Source organism: Ambystoma mexicanum, chromosome 12 (assembly GCF_040938575.1).
Source record: "Ambystoma mexicanum isolate Mex_15411 chromosome 12, UKY_AmexF1_1, whole genome shotgun sequence".
NCBI classification, from domain to species: Eukaryota; Metazoa; Chordata; class Amphibia; order Caudata; family Ambystomatidae; genus Ambystoma; species Ambystoma mexicanum.
In genome coordinates, this window is record NC_090936.1 from 776090989 (window position 1) to 776110483 (window position 19495).

A 19495-nucleotide genomic window follows, 5' to 3' on the forward strand; every position below is an offset into this window, starting at 1 on the left:
AAAGGCCATCGCTTTTGGAGCCTGACCCTGGCGGTGGAAATGTGAGGGAGGATCACCTGGGTGGAGGGAACTTGGGGAGTGGGGAGAGGACATCCTGACAATGAGCCCCCTGTCGCTCAAGCCATTGTAGGCTACTGTCAGCCCTTTCCCCTGTCTTACTCCAAAAATGTCCCCCTTGAACAGCACTTGAATTATGTATTATTTATTTATTTGCAATTTTTTATAACAAACCTTTACAAAAAAAGAAAACAGAAGTCCAATCATTACATCCTCTGATGAGACAAAAATACCATAAAAAGAAAATCCAGAATACAAACATATTGAGTGTAAAGGACACTTACAAAATACACAATGTTATAATTTATAGTCCCAGTCCAATTCGCTAAAACAACAAATAACAATCATCAGTGCAGTACAAAACAAAGAGGAAGAAGTACCAAAGTTGCCCTCATAGTGTTAGAACAGGAAACCTCATAAATTCATCAAATAGGATTTGTCAAGTCCAAGGTCTTCATAAAGCCTGCCACAGCCAAACTCTCCATAATAGAATTAATATTAACACATCTGTTCCAAATATAGTTACAGTTTATTCGAACACCAGTGTCTAGCTTGGCTCAAGGAATTAACTAAATACTTCATCCTCATTGAATTTAGAGCTACACAATCCAAAACCAAATGTCGGGCAGTCTCAATCTGGCCTAGTTTCCAAAATCTGCAGTTAATATACGTAATTTGAAGCCTTCCTCTTCTTACCAGAATCTCCTTAGTCAATTCCATCTTAATTGCAACAAGATACTATGATAAAATGTATTTGGGAACTGCTGGAGAATCATTGTTGGGGAACCTTGCCTTCTATGGTCTAGTACCAAATCATGCATCGATGGATACCAGTGAAGTAAATCCACATTACTAACCCAATCATAATCGTAGAGGGCTTTCTAAACTCTCACTGGGTTAGACAGCAAGGATGCACTATACATCACCAGATTATTCTAAATCAGAAACGCCCTCAAGTACATTCCAGTCCACTCAAGCCTTCATTGAAACCAACCTCAATTCAAATTTAATAGCTGTGAGAGGAATCGCATTAGGCACACTGAAAATGTTTCACCAAATTTTTGCTTTGATGCCATCTAAGACCCTAAAAATACCAGGCTCCTCCAACTTCATGCTATAGATAACTCTTGGAGTGATCTTACCTTCATAGAATGTAAGGGCTGGTTTAATGGAAAAACGCCCATACTTCCTATCAGTTTTCACGGCCTGGATAGATAGGAGTTTTTCCTTATTTAAAGTGACACTCTAAAATCACTAAATCCCGGCTGCGCACTAATTTGTAAGCCCAAGTAAACCAATGTGTCCACAGTTCCAATCACTCTATTTACCAGATACCCAACCCATCCCTTCCTTTTTATCCCCCGTGAAATGGTTAGAATCTTGGTCTTACTAAGATTAACAGTAAGACTATTATCTATGGTGAACGCAGAGAATTTAGTCATCAGATGTTGTAACCCAGATCACGAGTTACCAAATAATAAAAAATCATCCACTTAAGCTAACCATTCCACAGTTACTGAGCCTATCATTGGTGGAATCAAGCCCGCCCCCGTCAAGTAAGTAACCACATCTGATACATACAGATTAAACAGACAGGGTGCCATATTACAACCTTGTCTCAGGCCTGTGACAGTTTTAATTCGTGCTGATAGAGCTCCCTCATTATTCACTTTTACACAAATCCCGGAATCCTTATAGAGGGTCATCAGGAGTCTGAGCAAACCACCCGGCATCCCCCATCGGGCGAGTTTACTCCACAGTCTATTCCTGATTATTTTGTCAAAGGCCATGCATATGTCAATGGATGCCACATAGGTACATCCCATCACCCTATTCCATGCTGACACTTGGAGGGCTTTCACCAAAAGACCATTAAGGTTGGTTGAATGCCCCTTTCGAAAGCCAGTCTGAAATGGGCGTAAGCACCCCGCTGCCCCTGCCCATTCGTCCACATGCATATGAGAAGTGCTGAAATCGGCATCTATTAGCCAATTAGGTAATACTTTTTGGGCTCCGCCCTTGAACCGTGCTTAAAAATAGGGACAACGTAGGCTGTTCGACAGGAAACAGGGAGAATACCAGAAACCATGATGCTTTCAAAGAGAACAAAAAGGACCTTAGACCAGTTACCCGGGTCTGATTTTCGTGCAAGGTTTGTTAGGCCATTAGGGCCAGGGGCATGTAAATTCTTACACCTCTTGATTAGTAACCCAATATCCTCAAAGTTAATCCTAATAACCATGTGGACTCCATAGAATATTTAATAACAGAAGGGTCAAGTCCAAAATTAAGAGGCCCCGTCTTAGATCTCATTAAAAAACTCTACCCATTGGGTCTCAGACACAGCATTTAAGATAGAAGCCTCTACCGGCAGGTCCAAATTGTTAACCAAGTCTCATAATGCACGAGAACCATGCTTTATTAAAATATGAAGCATGCACTCTGCGTACCAACTGCAACATAGAAGATTTAATGGATTTACAGAGGTTTTTATATTTTTGTTTTAATTTCTTCAGCGTGGGCTCAAAGTCCATTGTGCCCTTACCAACCATAATCTATGCCCTAATATCACAGTGGAGCTTCCGCTTACCTTCAACCGGGGTATTGTTATAGAGGTGTCTAGTTTTCCCCCTTCCCCTACTCGAGGATTTAGAGTATTGTTTAACTCTGCCAAACAGTTCCCCCATAAAGTAATCAAAGGCCTGGGAGTTAATGTCCTTACTTCCATTCCAGGGGAGAGCCTCTAATAACACAGTTAAGCTCCTTATTTAGGATTGCAATATTCCGATCAGACCATTGGATAGCATTCCCAGAGGCGTTACTTCCACACAACCCATGCACTCCATAGGATGCCTAATTGTCTGTAGGACAAATTCAGCCATAAGAATTGAATGATCACTGAATTTATTATGTTTACTTTAGAACTCACATAACTGCTGCTTAGACTTGCATCCAAAAATATGTAATCGAAAGTAGAAAGCTGAGACCCTCGTCTCCAAGTAAGTAACGCCTTACTGCTGCCATTGTGTTAATAAGACTCACCCCAATGCCTCCATAGTTAGCCACCACCTCATACCATTTTGGATTTTAGGTTCATTAGGCAGAGTTTCCCCAATAACTTCCCAATTCTCCTCAACCTGATTGGGAATAATCCAGTTTGAGTTTAAATCCCACCCCACCAGAATCCTGCCCTCTGGGAACAAGGATACCCAGGTAGAGATCGACACGGAGATCACCCAAAGGAAATCCTGCAGGCTGGCCACTCCATTGTGCCAATAAATGTTCATGATCAGCAGGTTAAATCGATCGTCCAGAGAGGGCAGTGATGTGGCCTCGCTCCAAAAGGGAGGTTAGGGAGAAGAGACACCCTCAGTACCATGGCGGAACTTATGGCAATAATCACGCCCCTCGAAGCCCTGCCCTCATTGCTCGGCTGTGCACACTGTGCAAAAACCTGATATCCATCCAATACCAGAGATTTTAGCAACTATGTCTCCAGGATTAAAATAACATTCCCCCACCTCAGCATTTTCATTACTTCCGAGTTACTGGATAGATTAGAACTGCCTCTGGAGTTCCAGGAAACGACTCTCAGTCTTAAATGGTCACCACTCTTGCTAATAAGTTTAGGCGTGCTATGGTCTAGTCGTTTTCCCCAAAGCGGATGTGACACAGGCCCAATTCCGAACCTCCGCCTCTGCTTGTGAGTTGACATTATTAGTATACATTATAAACCTAGGTCCCAAATTCAGGGACATTCTGAGGGCCCCATCACCCCACTGCTTGATAGGCAGCTCATCATGCCCACATTCAACATAGAGCTTGAAACCTAATCCTTTAAGATTCCTCGCTTCTGCTAAAACCAATTCTTTGCCCACTTTGGACGTAAAGTAAAGGTGGCAGGAATTGGTGTCTGCACGGTTTGGAAAAACAACCCGATCTATGTCGGTAGATGAAATTATTTTCAGAATTGAAATTTCCACAAAAATTGTCAGGACATTCCCCCTATTTAAACATACTTGGGTCACGGGACCCAGAGTACTGGACATAGACACTTTATGTTGCCCATTCATGTATCCCTCATCCCGCTCCTTCGGTACATCTCTAATGTTAACCCCCAACCAATCCCTAGAATCCATAACTCTGAATTTACTGTCACCAGCATTAGAATTTCAAAGTATACTAAATACTTTTCAGTTTTGTACCAGCAACATCTTTGCTTTATGAGTTTGGCGGTATACATTTATATAGATTATCCAATAGTTGTCCCACACCCTAGTTTAGCCTTGGATACTAGCTCTGTGGTAGATTTTGACAACACAGTTCTTTTTGTATCCTCCACTCCTCCCAATTGAAATTATTGGCACCCTAACAAGGCAGTTGGCCGTACTCAACTAAAAGGACTGAGCAGATATTGATAGGGACAGAGGTGTCAACCATCTGTTCCGGAATGAACTCTCTTTCCCGTAGATCCACTGCCCTCTCTTTTTAGACAAATCCAAAATGTTGAATGTCACTCCCTTTTTTCCCTCTACTAGTCGAAGTTGCCCAGGATCGACTTTGGTAGGTTCTCCCATTAAAGGCTGACTGATTATGAGTGACACAGTTAGGACACATTGGCTCAGACTTAGGTGGGAGGGGATTAACATTTCGCAAGCAGGTATCTACAATCAAGCCCACATTCATGTTAGGTTCAGTAGCCCCTCCTCACCACTTATGGACGCTTCTCTAATGTGGTTAGGATCCATCCCAAGCACGTCAGGAGCTAGTTTAACCACCTGAGATAAAGACCCAGGGGGGGAAAGGTTACACATTTGAACTTGACAAATTCATTTCGAGCCCCTTCGGCTACCGCCGATGGTGTCCGAATAGAGCTTAAGTTTCTTTTACCACACTGAATTGGCCTAGGCATGTCCAACATTAAATCATCTTGACCTGCCCTGCCAAGTGACCCTAGATCATTTTTCTTTTTTTCCTTCTTTTTATGCAGATTTTTAGCTTTAAAAATGAAGGGAACTGTGTCTGCTGGAACCCTGCCCTTTACCAATCCCCACTTTCCCTGCCCCCTTAACGTTTCTGCAAATTATCCCACCTCCAAAGGTTTACAGAATGGAGGAGCAACCGACTCCACTTCCTGAGCCCTTAACTTTAAAGTACATTTTCTCAATTCACTCTTAGGTAAACTTCTCCCGGCACCAACAGGAATGCTGAAGTTATTGGAGTCATCACTGATAACAATAGGCTCTGGATTCACCAGGCTCTTTGGTGGTAGCAATAATTCTTCCCTCTGAATAGGTAGGGGGTTCTCCCATTGAGTATGTGGAGGGTTAACCTTCGTCAGCAAAGATGTTGCCAGTGTTGACAGTTTTATTCTAGTAAAAAGTTCAATGTTCTCACCCAGCTCCACCAAAATCAAACTATGTTCTTTCAATTCGTGCCAAATGTTGTCGTTGAGGTTAATGAACTAACTCAATATCATGTTCAAAGCCGAGAAAGTTGGATGGGTTAAATGAATTTGCTCGTCAACCTCCATCAGATTGTGATGCATCCCCCCTTCACCCAATGAGTCTGAGGCCTCAGGTCTGGGGGGTTGAGTGACACTTTCAACCGTGCCATCTTTTGTTTCAATCAGGTTAGTCAGAGGAGTGGGTGAGTTAGGCATAGATGCATCACAGGTCTGCTGGATCACACTCATAGGAATGCCTCCAGACCAGTCCACCATCGTTCCCTCCATCTCCAAATCTGCAAACTCAATATTACTTAAGTCGTGAATTTCTCCGAAATCAGCCTTGTCGTTCACATTAATCATGAGTGAATGGTCAATGAAAGCCATAGCTTTAGTGGAGACAATTGTTTTAATTTATGTACTAGTACCCAACTTTTTACAAAAATAGTATTCAATTATGTGTTGGCCCGCAATAAGAGACTATGTAAATATTTTATTTACCAAAGTTCTCTTATGACTACGAGACCTATTAGGAGTTGTCATACCCATTTAATCCCCCCTCGACCTCATAAAGGGTTGGTTCTCAGCTAACTTCGCCCCATCCTGATCTATTAATTCCTGTTTACAGTACCCATTGCTGGTGGTTACCTGGGGAAGGATTAAAAAGGGACCTGTCGTACCTAAGCCAACCTTTAGAATCGGGTACCTGTCCAAAGTTATTTTTATTTTACTGCCTCTATTTCCCCTTAAGGCCAGCACAGGCACACTGGACTACTCACACATGTTAACTGCAGGTGGGCCAACAGTTGTCATTTGGCTCCTCAAACTGTTACACGTTATATAGAACAATTACTCACCAGAGAATCACATTTAAACAATCCCAGTTGGTTCCCTATGAGAGTGGACTCCAAGATAACTATGGGGGTGGTACCACTAATGTCAAAAGGTGGGCCCCCCAAAACACAAAGATTCTAGTCAAGGAAAGGGATTCACAAACACAATCTCAAATACGTTCCCACCACAAAAAGGATTTAGGAAAACCCTAAGTGTGTAAATATGTTAATGTGCAAATAAGCAAATGTACACACGAAGCAGAAAATGCCAGGAATGCATGTAAAAAAAGAGATAAACTCGCAAGTCACACTAAAGGACAGTTTACAACTTCCTGTCCGGCAGATTATTCTTTGATCACCCAACACAAAATTAACAGCACAGGTTAACCAGGCACCCTTCTGCACGATATACAAGTTGTCCACTATAAGACAATACAGCTATGTAAAGATGCCTCTACGTGCAAATATGTAGATGTGCAAAATATGCAGGGATATAAATAAGGTGGGATGAAGGTTTAGCGAGATGGGTAAATTGTGCAAAAGATCCAATATGTGCAATTATGCAAGTGTGAACATATGCAGATGTTTGAGGTATGCAAGCGTGTCAGAGATGCATCTGATTACTGAGAAGGGGTAGGGAGCCTAGAACTTCATGGCTTCCTAACTGCCAGATAATGACTTAGTACTGCAACAATTAAATAACAGCAAAAAAGAACCAATCATACTTCACAGTAGTACACAATCCAAAGGTACATAGATGGCAGTAAATATTGTTACGAGACAGATGTTTGAAAGAATTAAAGTGGTTAAAACTGGTTAAAAAAAATAAATTAATTATACACAGCAAAATTGCAATTGATCATAAATAATCATTGTTAATCTCAAACACACATGAATAGGTGCCCACAATATGAAACGTTGGTGATTAGGCGCTAAAAAAAGAACAAACAGAAAAATAAATTGTCCAAAAGTGCCCAATAATTGTTAATAAAACAAAAAAGTGTCAATAAAAATGGATATAGAGTTCGATCTGGAAGCTTCCAGTAGTCCTGGGGACTATTCAATACCACTTAAGAAGTCCAAGTCGAAGTCAAGTTCCATAACAAGATCTCCAAATCTCTAGTCTTTAGTTTGAAAATGAACGCTTGTCGGCGGATCTGAATAGTTGCTAAGTATAGCAGGTGTGGGTGCTTATCACGTTCCTCCAGCAAAGCACTGCAGAAAGGCCAGATTCAAACTGTTCTAGAGGGACGAAGAGGGGGGGAGGTCCCTATACCACACCCAAACACCAAAACACTCCTGCATCACTCCGCTTCGCCCCGCGAAGCGTGGGATATTGATATTTTTGGGATGCTTTATAGGAACTCATGCTCCACCCAAATAGAAACTGTGAAAAGAATGCAATGATGCTGCAGATTCAAAGGCAGTTTCCACCAACAGTAATTGTAGTAATAGTACCAAAACACTCCTGCAGCACTCCGCTTCACTCCGCAAAGTGTGGGATGCGTTATAGGAACTCCTCCTCCACTGGAATAGAAACTGTGAAAAGACTGTAGTGACACTGCAGATTCAAAGGCAGTTTCCACTGACTGTAATTGTAGTAATAGCACCAAAACACTCCTGCAGCACTCCGCTTCAATCCGCAAAGTGTGGGATGCTTTATAGGAACTCCTCCTCCACTGGAATAGACACTGTGAAAAGACTGTAAGGACGCCACAGATTCAAAGGCAGTTTCCCCCAACAGTAATTGTAGTAATAGCACCAAAATACTCCTGCAACACTCCACACTTCAAATACTGGGACGAGGAAGAGACCAACTAGGAAGACACATCCTCATTTGATTGATACAAACAAATATCAGAGACAACACAGAGTTATACATACATCTTTTATTAAATCAAACCTCCCCAAACTTAACTCTGGTACTGAGACGTAGAAGAGGGCTATGAAGGCATACAGGTAGATCAACCAGGCACGTCCACCTAATAGGTTTCATCATAGTTAGGCAATTGGACTTAATGACCCACACCTGGAGTCCCTTAACACTCCTAACGGATATAATGCTTGTCGCATGGAAGAAGTGGAGACAGGCTGGAGAGAAGGGAGATGGAGACCCAGGTGCTGAGAGCAGTGTAGAGCAGGAGAGAGAGATGCAGAGGCCGAGGTCAGTCATGAGAGGGTCTGGAAGTCCTGCTACCCTCCTAATAGAGTTTTGGCAGTAGGAGCTGTGGCACTCCCACAAACCCCAGCTGCTGTGGGAAACCAGTAGAGCGAGCAGTGCTTTCTGTGGCTGCTGCGAGGGAGAGAAGCGAGTGAGCAGAGTGAGGAGCTTTGAGAGGCATGTCACAAAGGAGAACAAGCAGAAGGGAGCTGCTGTGTGAGACCGGTGAGTGGAAACCAGGGAAACACCCATACTGGGAGCTCCAGGAACCTGTAAAAAAAGTATTTTTGAATACCTAACAATATGAAAGTTATTGTAAGTCATTTTGAATGCTGTGGGAAGTACTTTTGAATACAGAACTAACTGAAATGTATTGCATGTATTTTCAAATGCTGAAACAAGTACTTTTGAATACTGAACTAACTGAAAGTTATTGTAAGCACTTTTTGAATGCCGCACAGAGTAAAAAGCAAGTTAAGCCCTCGTGAATGGAGTGAAAGAAAGTTGGAGCATGTAGCAGATACCACAGGGTGTATTTTATGAAAAACAAGTATTGGCAAAGTTAAGAGAATTCCAAGAAGGGTATGAGATGAGAAATCAAGTATTGGCCAAAGATAAAATAGTTCAAGGAACTGCAGATTAAGAGGAAACCTGAATTGGCAAGAGCCAGAAGAATACAGAAAAGTGTAACAAAGTGTATGATGGTGAAGCCAGCCACCTACAGTGTTGGAAGAGTGTGACACTGATGAAAGAATCCAAACTTTGCTGTCAAAAGAAAGCAGTGGTCAATTGTTGATGGAAAACAGCTAAGAAGGCGTTTCAGTTGCATAACCTGTAATGGGTGGACTGTGTGGTCTGAAAAATGCACCTAGACCGAGTGCCACTGTATCGAAAAGCAAGTGGAAGTGTATATAAAGAAGCTGATGTTTTGCAACAATCTTGTATGTGATTTTTAAGTCAAGAAACAAAGCTGCCTATGTGAACTGGTGAAAAGTACGGATCTCAGGGGAGCTGGGAAGTGTCCCAAGGAACTATGTTGTTTTGAAAACTGGACAATTTGAACTCTTGGGGAAGGGAACATAAATATATTGTTCCCTTTTCTGAACTAAGGGAAGGGGAAGCTGATTATGAGTCAAGAGCTGGAAGAAGCTCTGAACTTTCTTTTCCAAGAACTGGAATAAGCTCTGAACTTTTCTTGACCACTATTCATTTTGATTCTGACATCCCTACACATTGTATACAGTGAGTTGTGAGGGCAAGTATAGGTTTGGGACAGAGGCAGACATTTCATTTGGACTTCCTGACACAGACTATTCTTAGTTTTTTTTAGGTAGGGAAATCCCAACTTATGATAGGGCAAGTCAGGCCTTACTCCATCTTGCCTTTTAAGTTAATACAACTTTTGAGAACCAATTTTGAATCTGTTGTCAGTGCCTACTTCATGATGCCTTCACAGAGCACAGAGATTGCTGGACATTCCTCTTGGCCCTGATTTTGGTGCACTGTTGCTAGGGGGCTGCATCTGGCATACTGTCCATACGGGTGACACATGTTCAAGGTGATCTAGCCACAATCCATGACCTTCTGTCAGTATAGGTACAATACTTGTCTTCATTCTTTGTAATCTCAGCCGAGATACAATCCCTACTTTTACTTGACACAATCAACTGTAATACCACTCACAAGCACAAACAACTTGTGGAGCAGTCAACACCATGATGTGATATATGATATGATAAATCATTTATAAAGCGCCTGTACACAAGTGTTTCTAGGCACGACAAGACAAGGGAGGGAAGACAGAAGGGAGGACAAGACAAACAATCTTACTAGTCATTCAGATCGTGCAAGTGCGAGAACGAGAAGTACAAGGGGAAAGGAAGGGGGGTGCAAGGGAGAGGGTAGGGGAAAACAGGGCAGCAATGCTCTGAGTAAGTGCAGCCAGAGCAGCGCTGCTCTTGGTAGTGCAAGGAGAACAAGGGACTCTAGGGTTACAGTTAGAGCCCCTAAATCCATGGTAGTCCTGGAGGCAGTGCAAGGGTGACTGATCAAGAAAGAACCTGGTACCCAGTGAGACTCTGAGGGTATCCAAGCACCAGTCAGTACAGCAGACAGATAGGTCAGCAGGGGAGAGAGATAGAGAACACAGAGGAGATGAGGAATGATTTGAGATGCTTCCCGAACTTGAGGTGGTCCGGCTCAAGTTTGAGAGGGGCAGGGTGGCCATTCCAGAGGGAGGCACCTGCAGAGGAGATTTTTCCACTCCCCAGATGGAATGGATTTTGGAAGAGAGTATTGGATGTAGTGCAGGCCCTGGCCCCAGAAAGCCTTGTGAGCAATGCAAAGGGTTTTGAACTTGATCCTTAAAGTCACTGGGAGCCACTGGAGAGATTTCAGGGCTGGAAAGATATGGTCCCTGGGCTTGAGGCCAAGGATATGTCTTGTAGTCCTGTTCTGGATTAGTGGCAGAGAATGGAGATTAGAGGAAGGCAGATTGACAAATAGGCTGTTGCAGTAATCGAGCCTAGAGAGAACCAGGGCTCTGGAGACAGTGAGCTTCTGGGGGAAAGTGAGAAAGGGAAGAGTCCCTTTGGGGAGGTGCAGCTGGTAGTGGGACTTCTTGGGGACATCTGAGATGTGAGGAGATAAAGAGAGAGTGTAGTCGAAGATGACACCAAGGCAAAGGAAGAGGGCCCAGGGGGGGGCTGCTGGATTGAGAGGGGGAAAGCAGGGGCAGGGTTTCCAATGTGAATGATCTAAATTTTACTGGCATTAGGACAGAGATAGTTGAAGGCATACCTATCCTGAATCGTTCATAGACAGTCAGGAATGAGCGAGAGAGGAGAGGAGGCTGAGGGGAGCCTGAAGGAAAGCTGAGTGTCATCCTCAAAACACTGAAAGTTAGAGCAGAAGGTAGAGATCAGGTGGGACAAAGGGGCATGGGTCATGGAGACAACCAACAGATTGAGTGTGGAGAGTAATATGGGAGATGGCCGGCTTTTCCAAGAGTTTGCGAGAGAGGAGAGGAGGCTGAGGGGAGCCTGAAGGAAAGCTGAGTGTCATCCTCAAAACACTGAAAGTTAGAGCAGAAGGTAGAGATCAGGTGGGACAAAGGGGCATGGGTCATGGAAACAACCAACAGATTGAGTGTGGAGAGTAATATGGGAGATGGCCGGCTTTTCCAAGAGTTTGCCCAGAAAAGGGGTGATGAGATTGGGCGATAGTTTGCTGGCCAGGTATGATCTGCACACGGCTTCATGAGGAGGGGGTACACCGGGGAGTGCTTAAAGGGAGAGGGGAAAGTTCCAGTGGTGAAAGAGCGATTACAGTAATAGGCTAAGGCTGGAGCAAGGATGTCAATATGGTCATTGATGGATGTGGAGGAGCGTCTGTTTGGACGACACTTTCATAGATCAGACTTTTCTAGAAACCTTATCAGGTGGTTCCATGCAATAAGGTCCCCACAAAAATGTTGCCTGACAAAAACGTCACCGTTTTTTGCAGAGACATTATTACATTGAACATGCGGGGGAAACCCCTGCAACCCCTGTTTTTTTTAATGAGAGCAGGTGATATCCCTGCAACCGGTCCCCATATATAATGTCACCAATGGAGTTTCCCTGTGACATTATGTATGGGGACATTATGTTTGAGGACATTATTATCTGATACCCGTCATGTGTTGTCAGAAAGAAATAGGAGAAAGGAGGAAGAGGGGGAGGTGTGGCCAAAGGAGGGCTGAGGGAGGAAGAGTGAGGGGAAGAGGAGATAGACGAGAGGACTTCCTGAGTTTTAGTGGAGAAGTGAAAGGCCAGAGCCGTAGAGAGGGGCTGGGAGGGAACAGGACAGGTAGAGACTGCAACAGGATTGGCCAGTTCCTTGCAGATTTTAACGAGTTTGGCCATATTGCAAAGTCGTATCACCCATTGTTTTGTACATTGTATTGCACAATATTTACTATACAAAATAAAATAGGTGATGGGTGGAAGTTTTAGAATTAATCTTAACCTGTGGCATTGCTCAGGGCAACCCGCCAGCCCATCGTTCTTTGCCTGCCAAACCATTACAAAAGGGGAACAACCATATGCAAATCAGGCTTTGTTCCACCTCGAAAGGAGCCGTCCAGCCCAAATTGTTTGGTTGCATCCCTTCTGCACAAGACCACAAGAATCCCCAAACATGTTACGGCCTGGGTTGGAACAAAACCTGATTTGCATATGGTATTTTTGTTTTAAGTAGAACAGCTAATTCCAGTTGCCTTTTATGTACATGGGAGTTGTGACCACACATACTACAGACAATTAGGAAAACATATTATAGGGTTGTGACATAATTGAAAGCAAATATGATAATCGGAATGGGTCGAGGGATCTAGTCCCAGAAACAACGTTTGCGATTGGTTAATTTTTTACCTCCAAAAAGTATATTTAGCAAAATCAGAAGGTGATTTGTCTAGGATTTATTAAGACTTGTCTGCCCATAAGCTAATTGTATTTTGACTACAGGCTTAACCAGTGTCCTAATTCATGCCTGATGATTACATTTAGATACACCCAAGACATTTTGATGTGTTTTAACCAAAATCAATACTGTAGCTAGTTTATGAACATGTTTGAGAAAAGAAATGAATGATGTATGCAAGGCAATAGATTTTTTTGAACAGTGTGCCATTTTACAATTACTTGCTTTATTGATAGAAACTGAATGTGACTTTCTTTCTTGCTATGTGTGAATTTATATTTTAGATGTATGGCAAAAGAGCACCATGGGAAGATCCTTCAAAGCGGGTTCTAGAGAGCTATCCTTGGAGCTCAGCATCTTTGCAACACGAATGCCCATCGTTACTTCAATTAAGACCTGACGACGTTGGCTATGAGGGATATACATCTGGCAAGGAAGGAACAACATCAAAGCACATTGCACAAAGTGATTCAGATGGAGATCCTTTAGTAAGTTATTAGAGATATGCATTGACCATTCACACAGATGCTGGGTGCCTTCTTTTGAGGGTGTAGGTTCATGTTTTTAAGCACCGTAGTGATTTCGAAAGAATAATGCCCTAAACTAAAGTTTTATTTATAAACAATCTCTCTTCTACTGAATTAGTTGAATAGCTTAAGGCAGAATAACTATACATTCAAGACAAAGGGCCTCATTATGACCTTCGCAGAACGGGTTGACGGGCTCCGCTAATGGAGGCGGACCCGTTAAACCCGTTCCGCGAAATTACAAGGTCCCCTAGCGCTACCCCGCGTCCCGCGAGGGGAAGAAGGAGTTAACAACGGGCCAGTCATAACCGGCCCGTTGTTAGCTCCCTCTCCCATTCCCATTGAGCCCTATGGGGGCTCAGATGGGAATGGGGAAGCTCCGGGCCCGGGTTCCCAGGGGGAGGAATTACCGGGCCCTCTGAACTCAGAATGGCCCAGTAATTCGCCATTCTGGGAACCCGGTAAAGGAGCCCGGTTTGGCGGCAGCCATGGAGCCAATAGCTCCATGGCTACCGCTAAACTCGTAATGAGGCCCAAAGTGTTGTAGAATGGAATATCTGTTGACTGCTAGAGGAACATTGAGTAAACTTCTAAAACTGGTCTTGTGTAGAATGAGATTTTCTCTGATTCAAAGGATATATAAGTAAAGCCAGCAATGTCTGCAGTGGGTAGGCTCTGTATGTGCATTTCTGAAACACAGATCCCCTCTCCCCTGATCTGTCTAGTTTTCAATTTTTCATATATCAGAGCAATTAATTGAAAATAATTGATGATATGGTGGTGGGCAAGGATTCAGTAAGGCCAGGGCTTGGACTCCTCTATAAACTAATATAGTGGAATGTTGATAAATTGCTGGTGTGAATATTGGGGTTTTGTTTTTTATGTTGGTTCTTTTGCTTTAATACTTTTGGATAGTTGAGCATTAGTTGTCCGGTGGGTTGTGGCCCTCTGTGTTTTAATTGCATATATTTTATTTGATATACAGGCTGAGAATGGGTGCTTGTAGTATGTGGAGTATTATGTCTTGTGGTTTTATTTGGGTAAGACTTGTGAGAGGTATTGCGGGATTATACAATTCTCTACAAACACCTTTGAATACAAATGCTCTATCAGATATTGTGCTATGATTCTGTGGTTCTTGTCATTCTCTCTAAGTAATACAGTGTTTTTCACATGAAGAGAAACGTGAATTACATTGTTTTACATTGTTTAAGTTTACCATGGCTGGCACATTCTGTGTTTCCATTTGTGCAGTTTTATATTCGTGTAGTTTTATATTATGTATTTATTTATTTTGTTTGTAAAGCACACATACAACAGGTAGGCATTGATGCGCTGTTGCAAGTACAAGGTACTAGTGAAGCTAGTGTAATGCAGGCATGGTTTAATACAAGTACAGGGTGACAAAGGTCTGACCCAATGGCAGCTATCATAGAAAATATACAGAATCATACATAGCTATACAGCTAGGTGGAAATAATCCTACAGAACAGGCAGTTGGGCCGTAGGACAGAAAGGTTCCTGGTGAAAGGTGTAATGGGGGTATGTAATGAAGGGTATTCAGGTTTATTTAAAACGCTGAGTTTGTAATACTTTGCAGAAGATCCAGTAGGATTTATCTGCTCTCTAAGAGGGTGGGAGGCTGTTACAGAGCTTGGCAGCAAGGTAAGGGAAGCTGGAGCCTCCGGTTTAGCATCTTTTCACTTTGGGCACAATGAGCCTATCTGTGTAAGTGGTCCTAATGGGTCTGGAAGAGTGGGATTTGGCAGTTCTTTTGGAGAGGTAAGGTGGTGCTGTGTTGGATAGGCACTTGTGGGTGTTTTGAAAATGATCCGCTCTTGGGTGGTGAGCCAGTGTGCATCTCTTCTAGCTCTTGAGATGCACTCACTTTTTGAGATGCTAAGAGCTGCTCTAGGGGTGTTATTCCGGATTGCTTGAAGTTGAGTATGTTTCTGGAGGATGTGCCAATAAATAGGACGTTGCAATAATCAATATTTGAGCCAATGATTGCACAGGCAATGGTTAGGCAAATGTTTTTAGAGAGGAAGGGTCTGGCTGCATTAAGGACCTTGGTAGTGTAGGCTGCACACCAGGCAATGGCACTTACTTGTCTAGTCATGGTGAGTGATGCATCTAGGTAGACCCCTAGGATCTTTACTGTATTAGAGACAGGAATTGAGCAGTTGTTGATTGTGAAGGCAGAATATTGATTATGGATGGTCTTTAGGGTGCTTGGTGGGCCAACAATCAAGATTTCTGTCTTGTCGCTGTTGAGACAGAGGTAATTGGCTGCCATCCAGGTCTGAATTGTGGAGTAGATTGTGTTAAGGGTGTAAGTCTTCTGTGTAGTTACCTGATAAGGGGATCAAAATGTGTGTGTTGTCTGCATAGTTAGTGTAAGCTATGCCGAGTGAATCTAAAATGTGGAATAGGGGCCTGGTAAAAATATCGTAGAGAGTAGGGGTGATGCAAGATCCTTGTGGCACACCGCAAGGATCATAATTATCTTAATAATGTTATTTGGAAGAAGACTTTACTTATTTTGTTGAATTGTTAGTTGAATATGAATTGGGCATTGTGTACTAAAGTGTTTCTTCAACTCCCTTTTTAGATGAATATGTTAATGAGGCTTCAAGAAGCAGCCAGTTTCTCAGGTGCACAAAGCTGTGACAGTGATACTACCAGCCACCATGATGAAATTTTGGACTCCTCTCTTGAGTCAACGCTCTAACGTAGAACAAGAGTCAACGATCAAACGTGGTTGAACTTTATTCCACAAAATCAGGGTAATGACAAAACGAACGCCCAGGACCTTGGAAGGAGCAGAGAGTGCTGTCATTGGTGAGCAGGGGACTTACCTGTAGAGACAACCAGGAAGAGCATTTTATTCAGAAAAACTTGAATTCAGTTTTGTTACAAGGCAGCATTGGCATCAGTAGCGAAGAGTTGAACTCTATTAGCCAACTGGAAAGGCCCTGAAAGAAGGTCAACACATTAGCAGATTGCACATGTTTTATCTAAACTGGAATTTGTGTTCTTTATTTCTCAGTTAAAGGTTTACAGCTGAAACATCTGTAATTTATGTTGTTACTTTGCTCTGAGGTGCTGCAAATCTGTGCCGTAGCCTGGTTTCAGGATGCTCCTCCTCTGACCTCTTTTGGGCCACGTGGTGCTGGTCACGCAAATCTCGTGGCACAAATGTGCATTTCCACTCATTCCGAAATAATAAGAAGAGAAAGAAGCACAAACCCAGCTTGTGCTGCCGCCAGGGTTGTACTACTGCTGTGAGATGCAGGAGAAGTGCCAATGTTAAGTAACTGCCATTTTCCACATTTGATGTGCCCCACTGAGGCATTTTGTGTGCAAGTCAGGTTTTTTTATAAGGTTGTTACCAAAATTGTCCTTTTGAACCACTCACCCACACCTTATCAACAGTTTTATAACAGTTATTAAATCACACTCACAAAGGGCTTGTTAGGGCTTCATTAGTTTGAGCCTTTGTAAGTGTAAGAAGGAACACATTTCCAATGGTGCTGTTTCAATGCCTTAACACAGATTCCTTGATCAGTATCAGTCAAAAGCAACTCCGGAGCCATTTGGTAATTTTGCACTGTTTTTCTTTAACTGTCCATTCTATGCCACTTTGTGAGTTAACATAGTAGCCTCAGTCCCTGGTACCATGATTTTTATAAAGTAATGTACAGCAAAACAAGATATTGCTGTATTCTGTAAGTATTTGTCTAGATCGTTGCACCAACCAATAACCCACAACTTGGTTCTATGATTTAAAAAGCAGAGACGGGCGCCCTCAGCCTGAGCCATTCAAGAAAGATCAGTAGCAAGAAAGATTAGGAGACAGAATTATTTTCAATCCATAGTCATGCAAGAAAAATTAGGAGCTAGAATGATTATAGGAGAGATCCATTGTCAATCCATTTCCAGCAGAGCTGGAAGCACTTGATACACCATGAGCACAACATTTTTTATTTTAAGCAAAGAATATAGTTTTAGGCATGTCGTTTGATTTCTACCATTCATAAGGAATTGAGCATCACTGAAACGGTGATTTTAAGTCCCTAAAAAAGAACGTTTTTAACAGTGAAATGGGTTGGTTTTGCACAGTCTACTGGGTGGGTTTATTGTAAATAACATAGAATTTAACTAAAGCCTTGCACAAATTTAAGAAACGAACAAAGGAAAATTGTATTTTATTCTGTCGGTGTTCAGATCTGTTTCACATGGTTGAAATCGCCTGTAAAATACAGAATGCAATCCTTAAAACTGTGTTACCTGCGATGTTTGTCCTGTACTTGCATTTGCTATGACTATGCAGGAGCTATTAATGCTATAGTAAGCATGTTTCAAAACGTTTATGGAGCCCATGCATTTTTCAGCGATTAAAACTGTTTTCTGGCAGGCTGTAAACAGGTCGCTTGAGAACTGACCATTGAGTAATTGGACATGCTAGGGTCATCAGAAGAAAAACCTGCAAAATCGAATCTGATCAAAGGGCCATGGCATTGTATAGAAGAGTGACGTTAAATGGTTAACTACTTATGGTAGGAATTGGTGCTACTCCCCTTTTCAGGGCCACCATGTGGTCTATTCGCCATTCAACACACAGTTCTGTAAGTTGCTGTTCTGCATAGATCCGAACAGCATCAATAAGTTATGGACGCCCAATCTGGTGCTCTCCTCCTTTTGCAACTCTTTGCAGACTGTAAGCATGTACTGTAGCACTTTCTCAAACTGAATTGAAATCCAAATATTTTCTTCAACTTAGATCATACAGTAGTGAAACATGTATTTGGCAACTGTCGTCTAGGCCTCCTCTGACCTTTGCGAACAATGAACATTGCCCTTCACATCACATCCTGCAATACATCTCAGTGAGTCCACATAGTTTACAAAAGGAAGAAAAACTTGTTTGTGAAACATTTGTCTGTATACATTTTATATTTTGTACATTTTTGATGTAACATATCATGTAAATAGACCGAAGCAGTGAACTAAATCATCCGAGAAGTTTTGTAGTCTTTGTAAAGCCCTTATAATGAGTATTTCTTGTCAGCGGACTAAACTGGATGATGTATTTTATATGGGTTTTTGTTCCTCTAGCTTGTAAACCAGCTTGCTTTTATTTTATTTTTTTGCAGATGTGCACACTGTATCTGTCTAAATTATTACTTCGCCAATAAAGTGGAATTATTTATTGAATACAGACTCTTGTCTTTATCTCAAGCCACAATTATGTCTTTCAATATGTTTAAAATGTGACATTTCATGTATAAAAAAAATCTAAGCAACTACAATTATGTTGAGGGATGGTTTGCCGGTGACACAGCTAGAGAAGTAGACAAAGTAGTGCAATCGTGTCCCTACGGAAGCATTTTTGTGGCAGGGCTATTTCTTCTATTAAAGCAGTTTACAGAGCCCAGGTTATTTGAGCAATTTGGTACATGGCTGTGCCATGGGGATATACTAAGATTGCAATACCGGTATTTACCAAAGACAAGTTGCTGAAGAAACGTGTAGCCTTAGCATTTGGATCCAAATTCGCTTTATGGTTTGATCTTGTGTGGTTAGATATAGTCCATGAGGTTCTCCTCAAATCACTTTTGTATTTATCCAGATTTTGGCACACACCATGCCCTGTTTTGCCAAATCCTGAGATGCTCATATGGATGTAATACGATTGGCCCTCGTTCCAATATATCAAGAATTCTCTAAGGCTTCTATATTTGGAGCATTTGTGGTGTAACCTTACTTTGATAAATCCAAATAGCAAACCGATTTTAAATACTGTTTTGAAGTTTGGGAGATACACAACGCAAGTGCGAAGTAATAAAGACATTCTTAATTGTATTTCTCTGTGGAGTCCAAATCTCATTTGATCTATTGGACACTCTTGATGAGGGAAAGCCTTTTCATAAACAGGTATTGTTTATTACATTTGTTGGGGGCTCATTCAATAATGGCCGTTACATGTTACCGGAAGAAGATACCCTCC

The 19495-nt window shown here is 42.2% G+C and overlaps 1 protein-coding gene across 5 annotated transcripts in view; it reads left to right on the top strand.

Moving 5' to 3' along the window:
- Nucleotides 1-18702, top strand: part of NAV3 (neuron navigator 3) — a 1326128-nt gene extending 1307426 nt beyond the window's left edge. For all 5 annotated transcript variants that reach the window (XM_069629276.1, XM_069629277.1, XM_069629279.1 and 2 more), the window contains 2 exons: nucleotides 13243-13446; nucleotides 16097-18702. In XM_069629276.1, coding sequence (XP_069485377.1) covers nucleotides 13243-13446; nucleotides 16097-16216 — 324 coding nt within the window. In that variant the 3' untranslated portion in view covers nucleotides 16217-18702. The remainder of the gene's footprint in view (nucleotides 1-13242; nucleotides 13447-16096) is intronic.
- The last annotated feature ends 793 nt before the right edge of the window (nucleotides 18703-19495 follow it).